The sequence below is a fragment of the Rhinolophus ferrumequinum genome, chromosome 28, assembly GCF_004115265.2.
Source record: "Rhinolophus ferrumequinum isolate MPI-CBG mRhiFer1 chromosome 28, mRhiFer1_v1.p, whole genome shotgun sequence".
Lineage (NCBI taxonomy): Eukaryota > Metazoa > Chordata > Mammalia > Chiroptera > Rhinolophidae > Rhinolophus > Rhinolophus ferrumequinum.
The window spans coordinates 2,825,918-2,843,580 of record NC_046311.1 but is presented as its reverse complement, the minus strand read 5'-3'; the positions used below and the strand labels follow the sequence as shown (position 1 = coordinate 2,843,580).

At 42.5% G+C, this 17,663-nt stretch overlaps 2 protein-coding genes across 6 annotated transcripts in view; one reads left to right on the top strand and one right to left on the bottom strand.

Moving 5' to 3' along the window:
• The window catches only part of HOMER2 (homer scaffold protein 2), a 92,606-nt gene extending 81,452 nt beyond the window's left edge, over positions 1 to 11,154 (bottom strand). For 3 of the 4 annotated variants that reach the window (XM_033100166.1, XM_033100164.1, XM_033100167.1), the window contains exons 1-3: positions 10,810 to 11,154; positions 8,644 to 8,818; positions 8,409 to 8,533 (exon numbers count right to left, since the gene is read on the bottom strand). In XM_033100166.1, coding sequence (XP_032956057.1) covers positions 8,409 to 8,476 — 68 coding nt within the window. In that variant the 5' untranslated portion in view covers positions 8,477 to 8,533; positions 8,644 to 8,818; positions 10,810 to 11,154. The remainder of the gene's footprint in view (positions 1 to 8,408; positions 8,534 to 8,643; positions 8,819 to 10,809) is intronic. The other variant, XM_033100165.1, reaches the window with a different exon arrangement.
• Positions 11,155 to 11,247: 93 nt separating this feature from the next.
• On the top strand, positions 11,248 to 17,634 carry RAMAC (RNA guanine-7 methyltransferase activating subunit). 2 transcript variants are annotated; one of them, XM_033100185.1, is made up of 3 exons: positions 11,248 to 11,363; positions 14,362 to 14,540; positions 15,257 to 17,634. In XM_033100185.1, exons 2-3 carry the CDS (start codon positions 14,371 to 14,373, stop codon positions 15,441 to 15,443), a joined length of 357 nt encoding a protein of 118 aa, XP_032956076.1. In that variant the 5' UTR covers positions 11,248 to 11,363; positions 14,362 to 14,370; the 3' UTR covers positions 15,444 to 17,634. The 2 variants fall into 2 exon arrangements, with proteins under 2 accessions (XP_032956076.1, XP_032956075.1); XM_033100184.1 differs by having other exon boundaries at positions 11,271 to 11,415.
• The last annotated feature ends 29 nt before the right edge of the window (positions 17,635 to 17,663 follow it).

Genomic DNA, 17,663 nt, shown 5'->3' with positions numbered 1-17,663 from the left:
GTGCCATTGTGCTGAAGCTCAGAGCATGTGGGGGACAATACGGAGGTACAGGCCAGGGCCACGGGCCCGCAATGAAGGGGAGAGTTCACTGACATGTGGAGAAAAGAGGAAAATGAAAGAATCAAGTCTGCCTGTAACAGGAGTTATAGAAACATGTACGGGGTCAGTAACTGCATTATAAACACAAAGAAGAGTAACAACACGGAGGAAAGAAAGAAAAGAGTCAAATTTCTCACAATTTCTTTGGAGACAGTGTTAGGTGGAAGCTGTGCAGCCCTTGCTCTCTAACGCTGTGTGGTACCAGGCTGGACAATGTAGAAAAGTTAATTTACCGAGGAGTCCCCAGAGGGAGAAGGAGGGTGGTCCAGAACTGCATCACACAGGGATGGGGCAAGTTAGGAAATGACTACCTAGAGGGAGGACGCAGAGATTCCCGCTGGGGAGCTCCAGTGCTGACCTAGAGCCTCCCCAGTTAGGAGGTCCGTCCCTCACTGGCACCTCCTGACTGCCAGCTCCTGCCACACGGCAATGTGGCCACTGCGGGCAAAGCTGTTCCTCAGAAACAGTTTAGGAGACATGTGAGTAAGAAGGGAACTTGAATAGCATCTTGTCCAACTTCAGTCACCTTCAGATAAGAAACTTTTAACTTTCTCAAGATCTATTATGGCTAAGAATGAAATTAGCAGGGCAGTTCTGGGAAAAGTAGTTTGGTTTCTTTAAAACCACAAAGCAACAAGTCAACCCTAAAAAGGATATTATTATGGTAAAAGTCACATGACATAAAATTCACCACTTTAACCATTTGAAAGTATACATCATGTGTTAATTATATCTCAGTAAACAACAATATAAAGTGTACAATTCAGTGGCATTTTCTACATCACCACTATCCAGGTCCAGAATATTTTCATCACCCCAAAAGGAAACCCCCATACCCACTTAAGCAGTCACCCCCCCATTCCCTCTTTCTCCTAGCCCCTGGCTACCATTAATCTGCTGATTTGCCTAGTCTGGATATTTCAAATAAATTCAACATTATTTTTAAACTTTAAATTGTATTTGTTTTTTATCACTAAAACATTCAACAGGGTTTAGAATTCAAAAGGTACACAGGAGTTTTCAGTGATGAGCTTCCCTCCTTCCTCTCATCCCCAGAGATTAAAACTTCCTTTCCCCTTTCTTTATGCAAATGGCAGCATCCCATAAATACTGTTTTGCAGTTGGCCTCTTTTCACTTACACTATCTTGGGGCTCGTTCTATAACAGAACAAAAAGAGCTCCCCCCTTTTTACAGTTGCATAGTATCCCATTAATTCAGGCTGCTTCGCACACTGTGTAAGGGCTTTGAGGTTACAGAAATGAATACATTCAGTCCTTTCCCCAGCCAGGTCAGAGTCTAAAAAGTACTTTCTGTTGATAAGGGTCGGGGGGAGACAAACCAGAGGCTTCAGCTTCAAGGCCGACCATCACTTCCGCTCTCTTCACGGCAGGCACTTGGAAGAGAAAAGGGATCTAAACGGAAGGGATCTGAGATGTCTCCAGGGTTCAGCTAGGCATCGCCAGGAAAAGTCACAGCAAATGCTGCTCTCTCCCACCTTTCCCGCTACAAAATAACTGATCAAGTCCCTTGTTTCTCTCTTCCTTCTTTCCTGATTACAAAGGAAAGGGAATCTCACTGGGGGGGAATTTAGATGATGCACCGAGAAGCAGAAATTATCCATAGCTGCTTGTAAGCATTTTTAATAGCTGCTTGAAACTGCATTGCATTGATACACCACAAATTACTAAATTATCTCCCCGTTCACTTCTGCATTCCAGGAACTGAAGCCACAACAGATTTTATTTTAAGGAGACAAGGACACATCCAACTGCATACGCTAAATGAGACATGTGGGATTCTTTATGTCCAGTGCCTGGCATGCAGTAATTGCTCGATAAATAGTGGTGGTAGCAGTGTTCAAATTTTGACATGGCGGTTTTCACAGGACTATTGCAAAATGTTGGCATCAGAACCTCTCTATTCGAATCTGCCAAGTTGGAGTGTTTTACCTTGGTCTGACATCCAGTGAGGAAGAAGAGGGGGAACTAACATTTGTTATCCCTTATAATCATAATCTAGGAGGTAGAAAATAATAATCATTATAAATTCATTTTAGAAGTGAGGAAACTGAGCCTCTATCTTGGCTAAGTCACTCAAGTTGATCTGCATCTAAAGCCAATGCCCTTCCCACCTAAAAATACTAGATCTCTGTAGAGTAAAAGCTCCCACCCACCTGTGGGAGGGGGCAGGGTTTTCCTGCCCCCCCCAGGAAAACAGTCAACCCTCACCAATGTCTAATTGGATATGCTGAAATCCGAAGAGACATGCATTTCCCCAGGTGAGCTGAGATCACAAGTCATATTCCAATTATGACAGAGATGATATTACACAGGGATCTCTGAGGGGACCCGGGACACAGGAAGGACTAAAGAGCCCTGGGACTTGGCCAAAGGGAAAAGAAACAGCTTCAGAGTCTTTCTCTGAAGAGGGTTTAGCAGAACAATGGCCATTCTCCATCCTCCATGTCTAAAACCCAGGTTCCTCATCCTCACAGGATCTTCCTTCTGGCAATTATGTGTGTGTGTGTGTGTGTGTGTGTGTGTGTGTACACTTGTTGGAGATGTGCCACCTTCAGTAAATTTCTCCTGGTTAATGTCACTTTGCTCTGTTTTCTCTTCCTCACTCTGAAGTCTCTGCATACTCAGGTAGTCAGTTGGAATGACCTTTTCCTTTACCTCATTAGGCTATCATGTACTATTTTCTGATAACGCACATGTTACATCATAGCTATCTTCTGCCTGACTCTTCAATTAGATCTTTAGATCTGTATTCCACATTTTAAAAATTATCTCCACTCCAACATTAAGCTGAGAATTATACTGGATATTGATAAATGCTTGTGGAGTGAAAAAATAATTAAGATTACAAATGCTAAGAGAGTCTTTAGGGTTTTCTCCAAAATTCTATGTGAAGAGAAATATTAAATAAATGACTAAACTTTTGTTTCGTTTACCAAAATGAGCAAATTAAAGTGAAGTGTTAATGGGAAAAAAGTAATTTTGGCTACAGAGAATACTGTGCTTTCAGCTCATTTCTACCCAGTCGGGGTTTAGTCACAGGGAGGTTGTCAAACACCTTTCTGAGAATCTCTCAAGGCACATGTGCCATTGGAGGGAACATATGGAAGCCACCAGCGGGTGCAAAGGGGGTGCCTGCAATACTTGGATACAGTGTTTGCCAATGTTCCCGATCCTTTCGGAGGATTCACCTTCATCTGACTCACTTTCGGAAATGTTTACCTTCACATTTGCCAACTGTTAGCAGTGGTGTTTCAACTGTTCTGATCATCTGCCGGGAGCAAACTTCTAGATTATGTCACAATTTTTGGAACCTCAAATTATATCGTTTTGGAGTTGGAAAACTTAGAAATCAGCAAGTCTAACTCCTTTATTCATATGCCACAAAGGCTTCTTCACCCGCATCGGCTGGGCCAGCCCACTGCCAGGTGCTGGTGGTGAAGAGACATCACACGAGGTCCCTGGACTCCTGGCACTTACACTCCAGCACGAAGATGAACATAAAAACAGATAGATTCGTAGGAGGGGAGCTGGGTCTGTGTGTGTGTGTGTGTGTGTGTGTATATATATATATATATATGGTTGAGTGTTTACTGAGTGGGAGGAAGTAAGTAGGAACAGATTAGTCAAATGTACAACTGGAGAGGAAAGTAGGGGCCAGATCAATGAACATGTACTGAGCACCAAATATGTACCAGGTTGCCAGACTCCATTGCCCAAGATGTGAAACACAGCCTTACCCTTCAAACGTTCATGATTTAGGTGGATGTAAACACATTACACTACACTGTGATAAATATGTGGCTACATATATTAATGATATAAAGGAAAAAACAGTCAGTTCTACTCGGAGGATGGGACAAAGGGTATTGGGGGTGCATTAGGGAAGACCACCTGAAGATGACACAATGAGCTAAGACTTACCAAGGGGACCAGAGTGGGGAAGACACTGCAAACAGAAGGAACAGCTTGTATACAGCACAACCTGAAGTCTTCCAGGAACTTGAAGCAGTTTGATAGAGCTGTGCATTTCGTTAGGGAGAATGGCAGGAGATGAGGCTGCATAGATAGGACAGAACCAATCTTAACGGGCTGTAATTCTATACTGAGGAGCTTAGAGTGTATCCTAGAAGCAATTAGGAACCACGGAAAGGTGGAGCAATCCAGGGACAGATGTAATCAGGTTTGTGTTTTAGAACGAACCTCCTCCGAGCTAGCTGGAAGATACACAGGAACTGGTTATATTATCGCCTATTGTTTTCTGTATGTTTCAAAATACTTCAAGAAGAACACTGTACTAGAAGCGTGGAGAAGGGCCTGAATGGGAGAAAAGCTGGCTGCAGGGGCCAGTTAGAGGCTACTGCCATGGACCGTAGGAGAAGGGATGAAAGTCAGAAGTGAGAGGCAGAAGGAAAGCAGAGGAGAGAACACACAGAAGACATGGTCAGGGCCTGAAGTCCACAGCACTTGGGGAGGGATGGAGTATGGGAGGATGAGAGAGAGGGAGGAGTCCAGGATGACTGCGAGGTTTCTGGTGTGGGTACGAGGAGGAAGCGTTCTCCTAAAAGGGAGATTAGAGGCAGATGAACAGGTTCAGGAAGAAAGATGAACTCACGTTCAGACACGTGCTGGAGATGCCTGCTGGGTATCCAGATACAGATTTCTAGTAGGCAGGAGTGTTTCAATGTCTGGAGCTGAGATATGATGGACGGCTGGTGGTATCTATTGTTGAGTCATCAGCACAGAGCTTGAAGCTGAAGCCCTGGACGAGACTGAGTCTGCACAGGCAACATAAGGAGAGCGCACAGGGCCATGGGAACACCCGCATTTAGGGACAAGCAGGGGAATGAGGGGTCAGCCGAGGAGACAGAGAGAAGAAACGGTGACACAGGGCAGAGGAGAATCACACAAAAAAACTTGGAAATAAAGTGAGAAGAAGGTTTAAGGGAGAGAGGAAGTAAGAGAACTCAATGCTGTACAGCTGTTAAGTAAACTGAAGACTTTAGAAAAAGAGTCATTGAATTTGGCCCTAGGTCAACTCTGTCCCAGTGAACTTTGCCAGGTGGTTTCAGTGGCGTTTCGGGGGCGGAAGCCTGGCTGCAGTGAATAGGAAGGGGGGACACTGTAGTACCGCAGGCGTAGCACTCTTTGTGAGAAACTCCACACGTGGGGAAAGGAGACCCGAGATATTTACAGGAGGACACAGGATTGAGGGCAGGGTATTGGTTTTATTCTGAGATTGGAAAAACTCGAGCGAGCTTACATGGTGGGTGTGGAGGGCTTGGGCAGAGCCAGTATGGAGGGAGAGTTGCAAATGGACAGAAGAGAGAAGGAATAACTGCCGAAGCAATGTTCTGAAGAGCAGTGAGTGCACAGACCAAAGACACAAGCAGCAAGACTGGAAGACAAAAGGTGAACAGGGGCAGAAAGAGGTCCAACTGTAGGTGTGGGTTTGGGAAATCAAAGGAATTGAGGCAGAAGCCTCCATTTTATCTGTGAAATAAGAAACTCAGTGAAGAAACTAAGGCCCAGAGAGGTGGTGATTTGACAACTCCTGGTTTGCAAACTGGCCCCTCCAGGGAGGGCAAGGAGAGACGGAACAAAGAGGCAGAACACTCCAGGTTGGTAGATGGCAATTTGAACAAGCAAGGGAACTTACATACGAGGCCTGTCTTGGGCAACCACGAGACGAGCAGATTTCCGCATCACCTGCCAGAATCTTAAAAGTCTATACAAAGGCCTTAACTGGGGGAAGTCATGTATTCAGTCCAGATGGTCTCAACAACACCTTACTCTCTCAAGGATGCAGCCGTGCAAATGGAATGGCTCTGGCTGTGGGTTCGGGGGGCAGAACGTACCACACTGCTCGGGCCCAGTCACCTGCAGTCCCATCCCCTCCACGATCTCCTCCAGCAAAAACCCACAGGGAGTAAGTGTCCTGACTCCTTGCCTGGTGCTCTTTCCACTCCCTAAGCTATGCTCACTTATGGTACAAATACTTGCACTACATGAACATCTGTTTTTAAATGGGCCTTTTTGTACCTTTCTTTCGAAACATTACTCAGCAAGGCTGGCTTCACACAAGTGCGAACAAGCCACCTGTCACCAAGGACAACAAGCTTGCCAAGACCTTGGAATGAGACCCAGAAGACTTACCCTCTTAAAATGGGGAAGACGGCAGAAGTTCACCCTCAGACGAGGGTCCTGACTGACTCATGCCACTTTCGATTGCTTAGAAAATGCTTATAACACTCTGTGATTATCACTTCAATGAAAGAGATTTCTGGAAAATTACATAGAGGAGAAAAGACAGTAGTGGGACGGGAGGAGCGGTTGAGAGTAAATTCTGGACAAGTCTCTGGGCCTCTGCACATTTCCAAGGTCCCTTCTAAGTGTCACAAACACATCGATGAAGAGGTGGAGAGGACGAGACACTGAAGTAGATGAGTAGAACCAGCCAATGGAGTGTATGAAGCAGCCACAAAAAGTGAAGGAAGGGTGCTAAAGATTAGAGCCATCCTTCAGCCGTGGATGGACCCTCCGCCAGAAATAGGCAGATATTGTTCAACTCGAGTCCAGATCACTTCCACTTAGAAAACAGAGTCTGTGCCATTATTTATGTAACAAACACCGGGAAAAAGGAGAGCAAATACCTTCATATCACCATCATAGAATCTAGGATTAGAAAAGACTTTAGTTCCAAACCACTCAACCCAACTCACAGCTTTTTCTTCCCCAACACTACTCATCTTTCCTTCTCCTGTGATTTCTTCACTGATATCAACTGGTTTCTATGGCAAATAGTCATACGCACATAGCAAAGAAACTTGTAACTAGCGTTGGGTGGCTTCCTGCACTCTGCTGAAAAAAATCCCCTACACAAAGGATTCCTTATGTGGGAGGATGGCCCTGAGGTGGAGAATGGTATTAAGATCTTGTAATCTCCGATCAAAACAATTCCATGTAATTAAAGCCACAGGAGCACAGATGTGAAACTAACCCAATGCCTCATGTAACTTGAAACGTTTTCTTAGAGACTGAACATTTATGTAACATGAAATAACTCTAAGTATCATTAGCAATCACATATATTTCTTCATTTGAACCGAGAGCACTTTATATATGCAATAATTAATTCTTACAATAACCTTATGAAGCTGAGAAGTAGCAAGGGTTATTATTCCCATTTTTCGGAGATAAAATCAGGGCAGGGAAATACGATGAGATTTACCCAGATCAGAAAAAATGAGTGGAAGGCTGTCATATTTCAACTCTTGTTTAGGAACTTACTGAGTTCCAACCATGTGCTTGGCTCTGTGAAGACAGTGGGGTGGCGTGGGGAAGTGGGGGTGGAAAGGGGAAAGTGCTTTGAATAACCTAACAATTTGCGACTTTGTGATTCCGACTCAAGCTACCGGGCACAGACACTCAATTTTGCCACTGGCCACAGTCTAGGAACTACAAACGAAGCTACATCTGCCTTGTCTCAGAAATGAGAGCTATCCCTCTACTTACTTATGAAGGGAATGGATGTTAAAAATAAAGTAGTCAATTTTTACATTCCTGGTAGGGGGTGAGAGTGTGAGGGATTCCACCTTCTGAGGAAATGGGCTGAGATGAAAACTAGACACTGACACGTGCCCTGATGATGCTATCTATGCAAAGTAGCTGCATCTTACCCTCTGTCCCCTTGCCCTGCTTAATTATTTTTCAGAGCATTCTTCACAGTCACTTTTTTATTGTCAATCTCCCCCACTAGAATGTCAGCTCCACAAGGGCAGGGCTTTTATCTATATTCATTGATGTTTTCAGGGCCGAGAACAGTCCCTGGCATGTAACAGGTATTCAAAACATACTTGTTAAATCAATGACGATCGCCTGAAAGTTCTAGTTCTACTTCTGTCACTGATCAATTTTATGACTGTGGAGAAGTCATTTCATCTCCCGGGTCAACAGTTTAAAAAAAAAAAAAGCATTCAACCACATTATCCTTTCCAATGCTTCGATAGTGTGATTTCATGTACACTCGTACAATGAACAAGGCGAACCGTGGTAAGTGGGAAACTAGAGTGGAGTTGTCACATTTCCTCTCTGCCCAGCCCCTTTTGAATACCCTCCTCTGGTTAGAGAATTTATTACCTTATGAGTCCCGCCTCTCCAGGAGAAAACAGAAGCTGACTTACCCAGTCTTCCTTTTAGTTAGGGATCAGACATATGACTTGGTTTTTGCCTAAGACATGCACCTGCAGATGGTTTTTTTTTAAAGATGAGCAATGTAAGGAGATGGGTACCTTGTGGAGTTCACTTCCTGGTGTGGAAGCTGCAGGGGCAGAGGTCCGGGCCTTCCAGGGGTCCCCATCAACCGTGCAGTGGAAGAGTCTGGGCAGTGCAGCAGCAGCAAAGTTGTTTAATGTGGCTAAAGATTTGTGGAGTAGGGAATGGAAAGGAGAAAACAGTGTTTCACTGAGGAAAAAGCAAAGCTTTTGGAAGCATCACAGATTTGACCCAAATCCTGCTGTCACTTACCAGCTGTGCCCTTGAATAAATTATATGCCCTCTTGAGCCTCAGTTTCACCATCTTTAAAATGGTCATTGTTCAGGGTCACTCACAGCTTCTGAAAGCAGGCTTCTATCGATGCCAGGATTCCCCAGGGACTTCTGTTGCTGTGTTTTGCCTCTAGATCATCGGGTCAAAGTGAGGCTTAAAATTATGGGTAAAATTAGGTTAATTTATGAGGTGGCTAGAAGATAAAACACTGAGATATAACAGAGACAGTAAACTAACAAAGGGTAATCTTTTCCGTATGTATCAATAGGCCCAAGGACATTTCTATCCAGCGGAATACCACAATCGATCCTGTAACAATGACTTTAGTTGCCAAAAATTAAATTACGGCCCATGTACTGCGGTTACGGCAGAGAAGTATTACATTTTATGTCCATTTCCATCAAAAGTAGTTCCAATAAAAATATTTTGGTATTTAAAGACTAAGTGTCAATTATCTGGAAAATACCTTTTCATGGAACAGATTATTTCCTGATGATGTCATAAAGTGAGATATAAGAACCAATAAAATATCAGAATATGAGAAAACATTATGGGCAAAAATAGTTTCATTTCAAAATTGGCTAGAATACCTAGAATTCTTCGTAGAAACTCTTGGAAGCCTAGAAGCTCCCAGGCGCCATTTATGAACTTAAAAAAAAAATTACTTTTCTGTGTAAGTCCTCATTACCTAGCAATAGTGCCATATTAAACTCACAAGGAAACCAGAAAGCTGGCCTTCAATAACTCTCCTTTTCCTAACTACGCTGTCACCTGATAACAGGTGGAGAAGCATTTTTCTGAGTTTTCCAGTTGTCACATTGCTACCCATGTATTCATTCCAATGTCTTGTTCAAGTTTGTATTTCCTATTCCTGCCTCCTGAATATGGGTATTTCCTGAGGTGTAGGCCTTGACCTTCTGCTTGTCTCTATAAATACTTTCTCCTGTGGAACTCTCGTATACATTGATTTATTTCAACTGTTGTTTCTTCATGGATGACTCACACATTCACATATTTAGGCAGAGTCTCTTTCTTCAGCTTTAGTCCTGTATTTCTAACAACCCCCTAAAAATTTCCTTTTGGATAGTTCACCATCTCAAATTCTATAAATCTTTTTGAGCTCTGAGCTCATTTTGGCTTTAAAACCAACCTACTCTATGCCTGTCCCTTTTCAGTCCCAATTTCCCAGGTTTAAGGAATTGGAGTCGTCCCTGATTCCTCCAATCCTTTTCTCCCATCATCCACTCAATTACTACGGACAGCACTATTCAATTATTGCAACCTTGCCCTGTCTGCTCTCCCCTTTACTACTCAACACCAAGACTATCATATCTGTCCATCCGTACTATCCTATACACGTTTGCCAGGTTAATGTGTCTAAAACACGGCTTGGAACATGCATAGTTCCCTCATTCATTCCATAAACATTTACTGGGTGCTTACTTTATACGAAGCACACTGTCACACACTCCAGGATGTAGAAATGAATCAGACACAGGTCAATTTACAATCTACTGCGGGGAAAGACTTGTGCATAAATAATTTTAGGTCTAAGTCAGAAAGCGGTAATAACTCAATGAATCCTTGGAGTATTGACGTTATGGGCTAAAGGGGAAAGAAAGGGGAACAGCAGAAAATAAAGTTAGGGTTTTGAACCCAAGGTAAGAAAAGTGGCGTTTAATCTACAGGCAACAGGGAAGCCAGTGAAGGTTTTGGATCAGAACTGAGCTTGCAGATGACTAAACCTACAGCAGCTACATGTAATATGGGCTGGGAGGTAGGGAGGTGGTGCTAGAGGAAGGGAGTGGAGGAGAAAGGTATTGCATTTCCACTGCTCAGGGGATGATAACGGGAACTTTGACAGGTGGAGGCAGTGGGTGAGGGGAGTGGACGGATGTCAGAATTCCTGGAGGGTAGAACGTAGCAACCAATGGTCGCAACAAAGGAAATAAATGTCATAAAATGTAGACATTGATGTTTCCACGCGGGAAACGGCTGGTAGTATGTACAAAAACAGGTGCATTGTCTGGAAAGCAATTTGGGAGGGAAGAGGACAAGTTACTTTTTGGATGTTCAGCGTATATACACCTGCAGAACATTCGAGAAGAAATGGCCAAGACTCTTGCAGGTAACTGAGTACTGACCACTTACGTGGGGCAGCGAGGGGGTGTGTTTCGGCAAAAGCACGTACAATCCGGTCTATGGGATTCTTACTACCGACGCGGCCCTGGCAGGAGTGAAAGGACCGGCGTCTCTGAAGTCGTCCGCTCTGAAGAGCCTACCCCTCTCGGCCCGCGCTCGCCTCGCGTTCTCCACAGGCTCCGGGAGCAGGCGGCGGGAAGCATCCTTTCCCTTTCTTCCCTGCATACTTCCAGAACTTCCGTCCCTACCCGCCGCCGCTCCCCGTCAAAGGGACTTCACACATGGTGACGTCTTTTCCTGCATAGGCACCAGGCGGGCGGAAAGCGCACTGAGGGCACCACCTCACTTGACCCGGCCGCAGGTGTTGCGCTACCGTCTGAAGTACTGGGAAGATCCCAAGCCCAGCCCGAGATCTCGCGAGGCTTGAGAAGCCCGCCTCCGCGTTGCTCGCCGGAAGCGGAAGCCGAGGGGTTGTCGGATTCTGACAGCGGTGGCTCCGTTACCTTGGAGAGGTGGAGTGTGTGTGGAGTTGGACTGACAGTCTTGTCGGCCAGAGGTACGTTTCCTGCGTGTGTCGGCCCGAGCTGAGTAGGCCCAGCGCTTGGCGGGTGAGTTGTCCGTTTGGGCGACGGGGACGAGGGAGTCGGGCGAGCCGAGCCAGGTGGCCGGAGAGGAGTCCTGGGTCTGCAGTTCCAGGTCTGGGCGCTTTCGCCAGGTTGGAAGCCCCTTATCCCTCACGGTCTCTAGTTCCCTGCGCGTCTGGAGATCTGAGGTGGTTCAGGAGGGAATCTGTCCCAAGGCTTGGTAGACCAGCTCTAATGTGCTTTGAGGGCGGACTGAAAAACGCGGGGGTTTCCTGTCCCTACCTTCGTCTGTTCTATGAGTTCAACTGCTGGAGCAGGGAAACCCCTTCCTGGTCAGTCACTTCCAACGTTAGTCGGTCACAAAGTGCTATGTGGTTTTGTGGACAATAAACTACGAATATTAGAGCACTGATCTGAAAGGCTGTGCCTTTTTCCACGGAAAAGAACTACTTCCCGCAGTTATTCATGCCGGAACTAGCTTATTGGGTTTGAAGGCCCAGAGGACAAACCTTTGTAGCATCTTCAAGCTCTTCGTTGGCCCTTGGAGCTCTATTAGCGTTGGAAGTCTTCAGAGCACTTTTCATCCAACCTCTTTATTAACTTAGGCTCTTATGGTCCTTACCTCCCTCTTTGAGTGTTTTCTTCAGGAAGTCAAGTTTTTTTCTCCTCCCATAGATCTGGACAATCTAAACATTAAATTGTACAGCCTCAAATTCCTTGGGTAGGAAAAGTTTGGATCAGTTCAAATACTATTTTTAATTTTAATTGAACTTGTTGGGGGAACATTGGTTAATAACATATTCTATTTTAACTTCATTCTCATGGGTAATGATCAAGTTGATATTTGTTCACTTGTGGAGGAACATAAAAATGAGTAGCACATTTGCTTTGCCTTATGATTTTTACTGCCCATCGGGTTAGGTATGGGCCATCTTTCTGGTGATTTCTGTGATCCCCATAGAAATCCAGGCACAATTTTAATTAGCTAAATTTATTTTAAATCATACCTTGGATGTGAGAATTTGATAGCAGTTTGCCAATCCCAGACACATGAAAAGTCTTATATTTAATAAGACATACTCTCTAAGAGAGCAGTAGCTGAAAGGTAAAAAGTCTAGATATTGTTTCTTGCATCCAAACAATAATCTTCATTTAATTTTGTTGGGATGAGGGTGTATTAAAAATGTTATAAACATTTGCATGTTTTGAGGGATTTGGAGGAAAGACGTACTAATGAAGAAGCTATCTTCCAATATCACATCTGTTTATCAAAAACTTTTTACTATAAATTGAAGTAATACAGGAAGAAAAATAATTTTGGGACGGCAAATAAGAGGGAGAGATTTGGTTTTAAAGTTTTAGCATGATGTCATATATGCCCCAAATCATAAAACAGGATGTAGGAGGCTTGAGACAAAGAGCAAAAAGATGGGTTTGGGTTAAAAAGGGTCAGGGATGGGAATACTGACCAGTATTTGGTTAAGACTAGAAAGTGGAGAAAGGCTGGTAGGGCTGGCTTCCAGGTGTTAGATGAAGATTAAAAGTAGTAAACTCCGTCTCCTGGTTTCTCAAGGATTAGGCCTCCGCAGCCTAAGCCAAATCTTTTCTTAGAGGTAGAGTGCTCTCTGAAAATGTGGGTGAAGAAATGCCACTTGAGTGACTCTATGATTGGTCTGGAAAACCCAGATTTCAGTTTTTATACTCATTAGACAATATCAATAGTAGTTATTTTTCATTCATCACAGAATCTGGAATAAGAATATATTGGATACCATTATAGTCACTCCTGTTTTCAGCCAAGCTTCCTGAAAGCTTAGTCTATAATCAGTGATTTCTACTTCCTCACTTCCAGTTACTTCTCAATTAATTGGAATCCTGCTTCAATCCTTACTACTCTAAAATAATCAACTCCTAATGGCTAAATCCAATTAATTTCCTCTTGGTTCTTTCTGTCACTGTACCATTCAACATTGATGACCACTTTTTCTTCTTTTGCCTTCTATGATAACTTCTTCCGGTTTTTATCTATCTCTGTGCATTCTCCTATCCTTTCTTTATCTGCCACTGTTGATGTTCTTCAGGATTCTGTTCCTCGATACTCTTATTCCAGTCTTCCTGAAGAATCTCATCCATTCTCACAGCATAACCACCAACAAACTTGCTGATGTCTCCCATCTTCATCTTCAACCCAGTTCAGTCCCAGGTGGTTAACTGGGAACTGAGTCCACGTGGTGTACGTACTGTAGCTAACTACAAACCCAGTGTGGATGCTCGCCCACCCTCTTCCTGTAGATCCTATGGCACCGTAGCCTGTCCGGTCTTTTGGCCAGAAGCCTGGGAGCTGTCCTGTTATTCCCCCATCCCCGTCTCTAGTCAGTGATTAATTCCTCCTGGAATTCTTTCAAACTGTTCTCACAATCACTGCCTCAGAGTGAGCCCTCAGCATGTTATTATTGCAGTCACCTGCCTTTAGTTTAATCTCACTAATCTATTCTCTACCCTGTTAGAAAAGTGATCCTTGTATGCGTAAATAGCAAATTTGATCTTGAGACTTTCCCGCTTCAACCACCTATGATTCTTGGGTACCAGAAAAAGTGTCAAGTTGTTGCGTGGAATACAAAGTTTTTCACAATTTGACTTGTCTATTTTCCAATTTCATTTCTTGCCATTCACGTCTCCTCCCTTTATATTTGTACTGTATCTGTCTCTTCTACTAGAGTGAGAGCTGTTTGGGGGCAGGGTCCATGGTTTTTGTTCATCCATGCACCCCAGGCTCCTAGTTAGCACAATGTGTATGGTAATGAAGAAATAATGAATTCAATGTTTAAAATCTATCTTAAGTTTAAAAGTACACAAGAGGCTTTTATGAATACACTGTCTAAAATTGTTTACTTATTGGTTTTTCACTATCTGGTAAGATAGTGTTAATTAAAAAAAAATTCTAACAGAAACATATTAAAAACTGTACAGAATTCCAGAATGACTGACACTTCTGAAGCTGTTCCAAATTTTGAAGAGATGTTTGCCAGTAGATTCACAGAAGATGACAAAGAGTACCAGGAATACCTGAAACGCCCTCCCCAGACTCCTCCAATTGTCGAGGAATGGAATCACAGAGCTGGTGGGAACCAAAGAAACAGAGGCAATCGGTATGTAGTACTTAAGAAAAGTGAATGCAGAGGGCTGAGCTGGGAGAAGATAGCTTTGATGTGCTAGCCTAGGAGCCCCCTGAGGGCAGGGACCAATGTTTGTGTTCAGTATGGTACCGAGTGCCGACAACAGTGGCTCTTCTCGGCACAGAGTAAGTGGCTGCTAAATATTTGCTTTAATATTTTGTCAGCACCATACATTTCTTCTTACTGTTCAGTTGTATGTGTATTAATTTTTTTTTTAAATGTTCTTTCTGTAGACTAGTACTTTCTTTGCAAATGTACTTTAGAAACCTAGAGTCTTATACAAAACTCTGCGTTAAATTCCATAAAGAAGGTAATGTTTTTGGTTTTACTTTAGAATGAAGTTTATACAATGGAAATTACTTCTATTTAATAACTCCGAATAGATAAAAGGAATAAATGACTACATTGCTTTTGTACAATTGAATAGGTTTCAGTTTGATTCAGAACTATCCTATTGTTGAGGGTTTCATGTTGTAGTCTGCCTATTTCTCTGCAAAGTGTGTCCAGTATAACACTGAAAGAATGATTTAAATCTTAGGACTCTTTTGAATAACTGGTGCTCTAACATTCTGTACAGAAAAATGTTTTTCACTCTCTTGTTTACTAAGCATCAGATGCACCAAGGTAGACTTGTCATGTGCTTTCTTAAAATAAAAGGGAAGTATAAAAATCTTGTTTTGTTGTTGTAGGTTGCAAGATAACAGACAGTTTAGAGGTAGAGATAGCAGACGGGGGTGGCCAAGTGACAATCGATCCAATCAATGGCATGGACGACCCTGGGGTAAGCATTACCCACAGCACAGACAAGAACCTTACTATCCCCACCAGTATGGACACTATGGCTACAACCAGCGGCCTCCCTATGGTTACCACTGATAGAAATGTCAGCTGCTTTTAGTAATATCATTTCCTGTATTGACAAAAGTTTATGTGTATCTTCTGTTGGTCATGATTTTACATCTGATTTTACAGAATGGATTATTAATATTTTGGAACTCCAGATTTTTTTTAAAAAATTAATTCTTACTAGAGAGGTGTGATGGTGGCTGGGAATAAATACTCCCCCGAAAAGGTTGTAGATTATATTGATTTCTATTTCAGAATCTTCTTTGTTTCATGACTTAATAGTGCTTTGAACTTGATGTATTTTCTCCCTTGTTTGACCTCCAGGAGTTCTGCCTTTGTTTTACACAGAAATAAAATAGAAATTTTAAAATAGAAAATGCTTGCTTTTACTTTGTAATATTAGAAAGTACCCATTCCTAAAATTTGAGAGGTTGGTAAAATCAACTCGTGAATGCACAACTACGCATAAGATGTATGTACTGTATATAACAGCAGTTGGAAGGTAAAACAATTGTATGATTCTTTTGGCTCTGTTATGTGGCTATGGTACTTGGTAATTACTCTATAGGTATGAGTCAGCCCTACAGTAATTTTGGTCTCTTTTTAGAGAAATATTAAGACTAAAGTTATAGAAGGAGGAAGGAATCATTCTCACGTTCAGTGTCTTGACCTAGTGGGAGGTTGGATTAAAGCACATCATCATTTTATACAAACTCTAAGACTTTTTGCAAACTCAAACATAGTAGGGCAAAATTCACACGTTATAACCAAAGTGTGAACAAAAACTGTAATGTTCCCCTTTCCTTTTCAGTCATGTTTAAATACTGCTGCATTTTGACTCTACTTCCTTTTATGGTATTTAATGTGGGTTGAATTTACAATGTTATATTCACTTCCAAATGTGCATGTTTGCTGCTTCCTCTTCTATAAATACGGTGATGCTGTAACTTTCAGAGTGATAATTATATTTCAAATAATTTTAATGACCATTACAATGGTTTTATTAAAATACTTACAATACGTATTAAGCAATTTCTCAAGTTTGGACAGTTAGCCAACTCATTAACTGGTTTTTTTTATTACTCTGTCCTTCATATCCATCGAAAAAGGTTTAGTTGGTTTAAGAGTAAATATTAACAGTACAAGTTTCATCACAGGTCAAAGGAAAGAAACGGCAACTTCCTAAATCAGCCTTCTCTCTGAGCACCCCACTCTAGGCCCTTGCGAGTCTCTCTACCTCTCCCCCGCTGCCTGAAGCCATCCTTTCAGGTAACGATTTTATTGGAAAGGATTTAATAAACCAAGTATTCACACTTAGATGTAAATAAAGAGTTTTCCCTGTACCCCTCTAATCACTTCAATAGGCAACAAGCCAGTGCTATTACCTCAAGATAGGTCTTAACACTACAGATATTTAACCGCAAAACTTAACAATGACCTGACGATACCCTGAGATCTCTGAAAGGAGATGGGCTACTAAGAGTATTTACCAACTGATAAAGCCCAGGTACCACCAGCTGGGACAGTAGCTGACTACAGCTGTAAAGCAGGATGCTGGAGTCCTTCTGCTGTGCCCGCTTTTGACACTAATTAGGGAGATCTATGGGCCCATGGGGCAGTGTTGGAGTGACGGTCCCTCTCAGGAAGCTCAGAAAAAAGGTGATTTTCCAACAGTATTTAAACATTTTTGCCTTCAGGGCTAAAGATCACTTCCTTCCCTTTTAGTATTTCCCCTGAAGATTACTGATATCACTAATTTTGAGCTGTAATGAAAGCACTACACTTTGTTTCTAAATACAATTTTTTAATACCTTAAGAATTTTCCCAGAGTTTCTATTCCATTTCATTGATTCAACCCAAACACAGATTTGGCTGTGTATGGAAGTCTATACCCCAGGCCTCTGATTTCTTTTAGCACTATTGTTTATAGTGAAAGGGAATTTTTTTCATTAGGAAATGTAGGAAATAAACACTCCCAGCTTGAGGCAGCTTCTAGTACCATTGGATAACTTCAATTAGCTGGAAATGTTACTGGTAAAAGCATTTACTTTGGTAATGTTACACAAATTGAGGTATTATATATAAACACTGGAAATCTTACTTGGGATTTTTCTTTCAAATAGCTTGTTTTTCCACCAAAGAAACATTTAAGATATATGAGATGTGATCAACAAATATGGTGAATGTTTAAAATAAAAATTTATTATAGTAAAAGACACATTGCTATTAACCTCCCTGAAAATACTCCCC

Excerpts from the sequence above, each read along its gene's own strand:
- RAMAC (XM_033100185.1), top strand. The coding sequence starts at position 14,371 with ATGACTGACACTTCTGAAGCTGTTCCAAATTTTGAAGAGATGTTTGCC. Across the intron at positions 14,541-15,256 it reads CAAAGAAACAGAGGCAATCG|GTTGCAAGATAACAGACAGT; the intron begins GTATGTAGTACT and ends TTGTTGTTGTAG.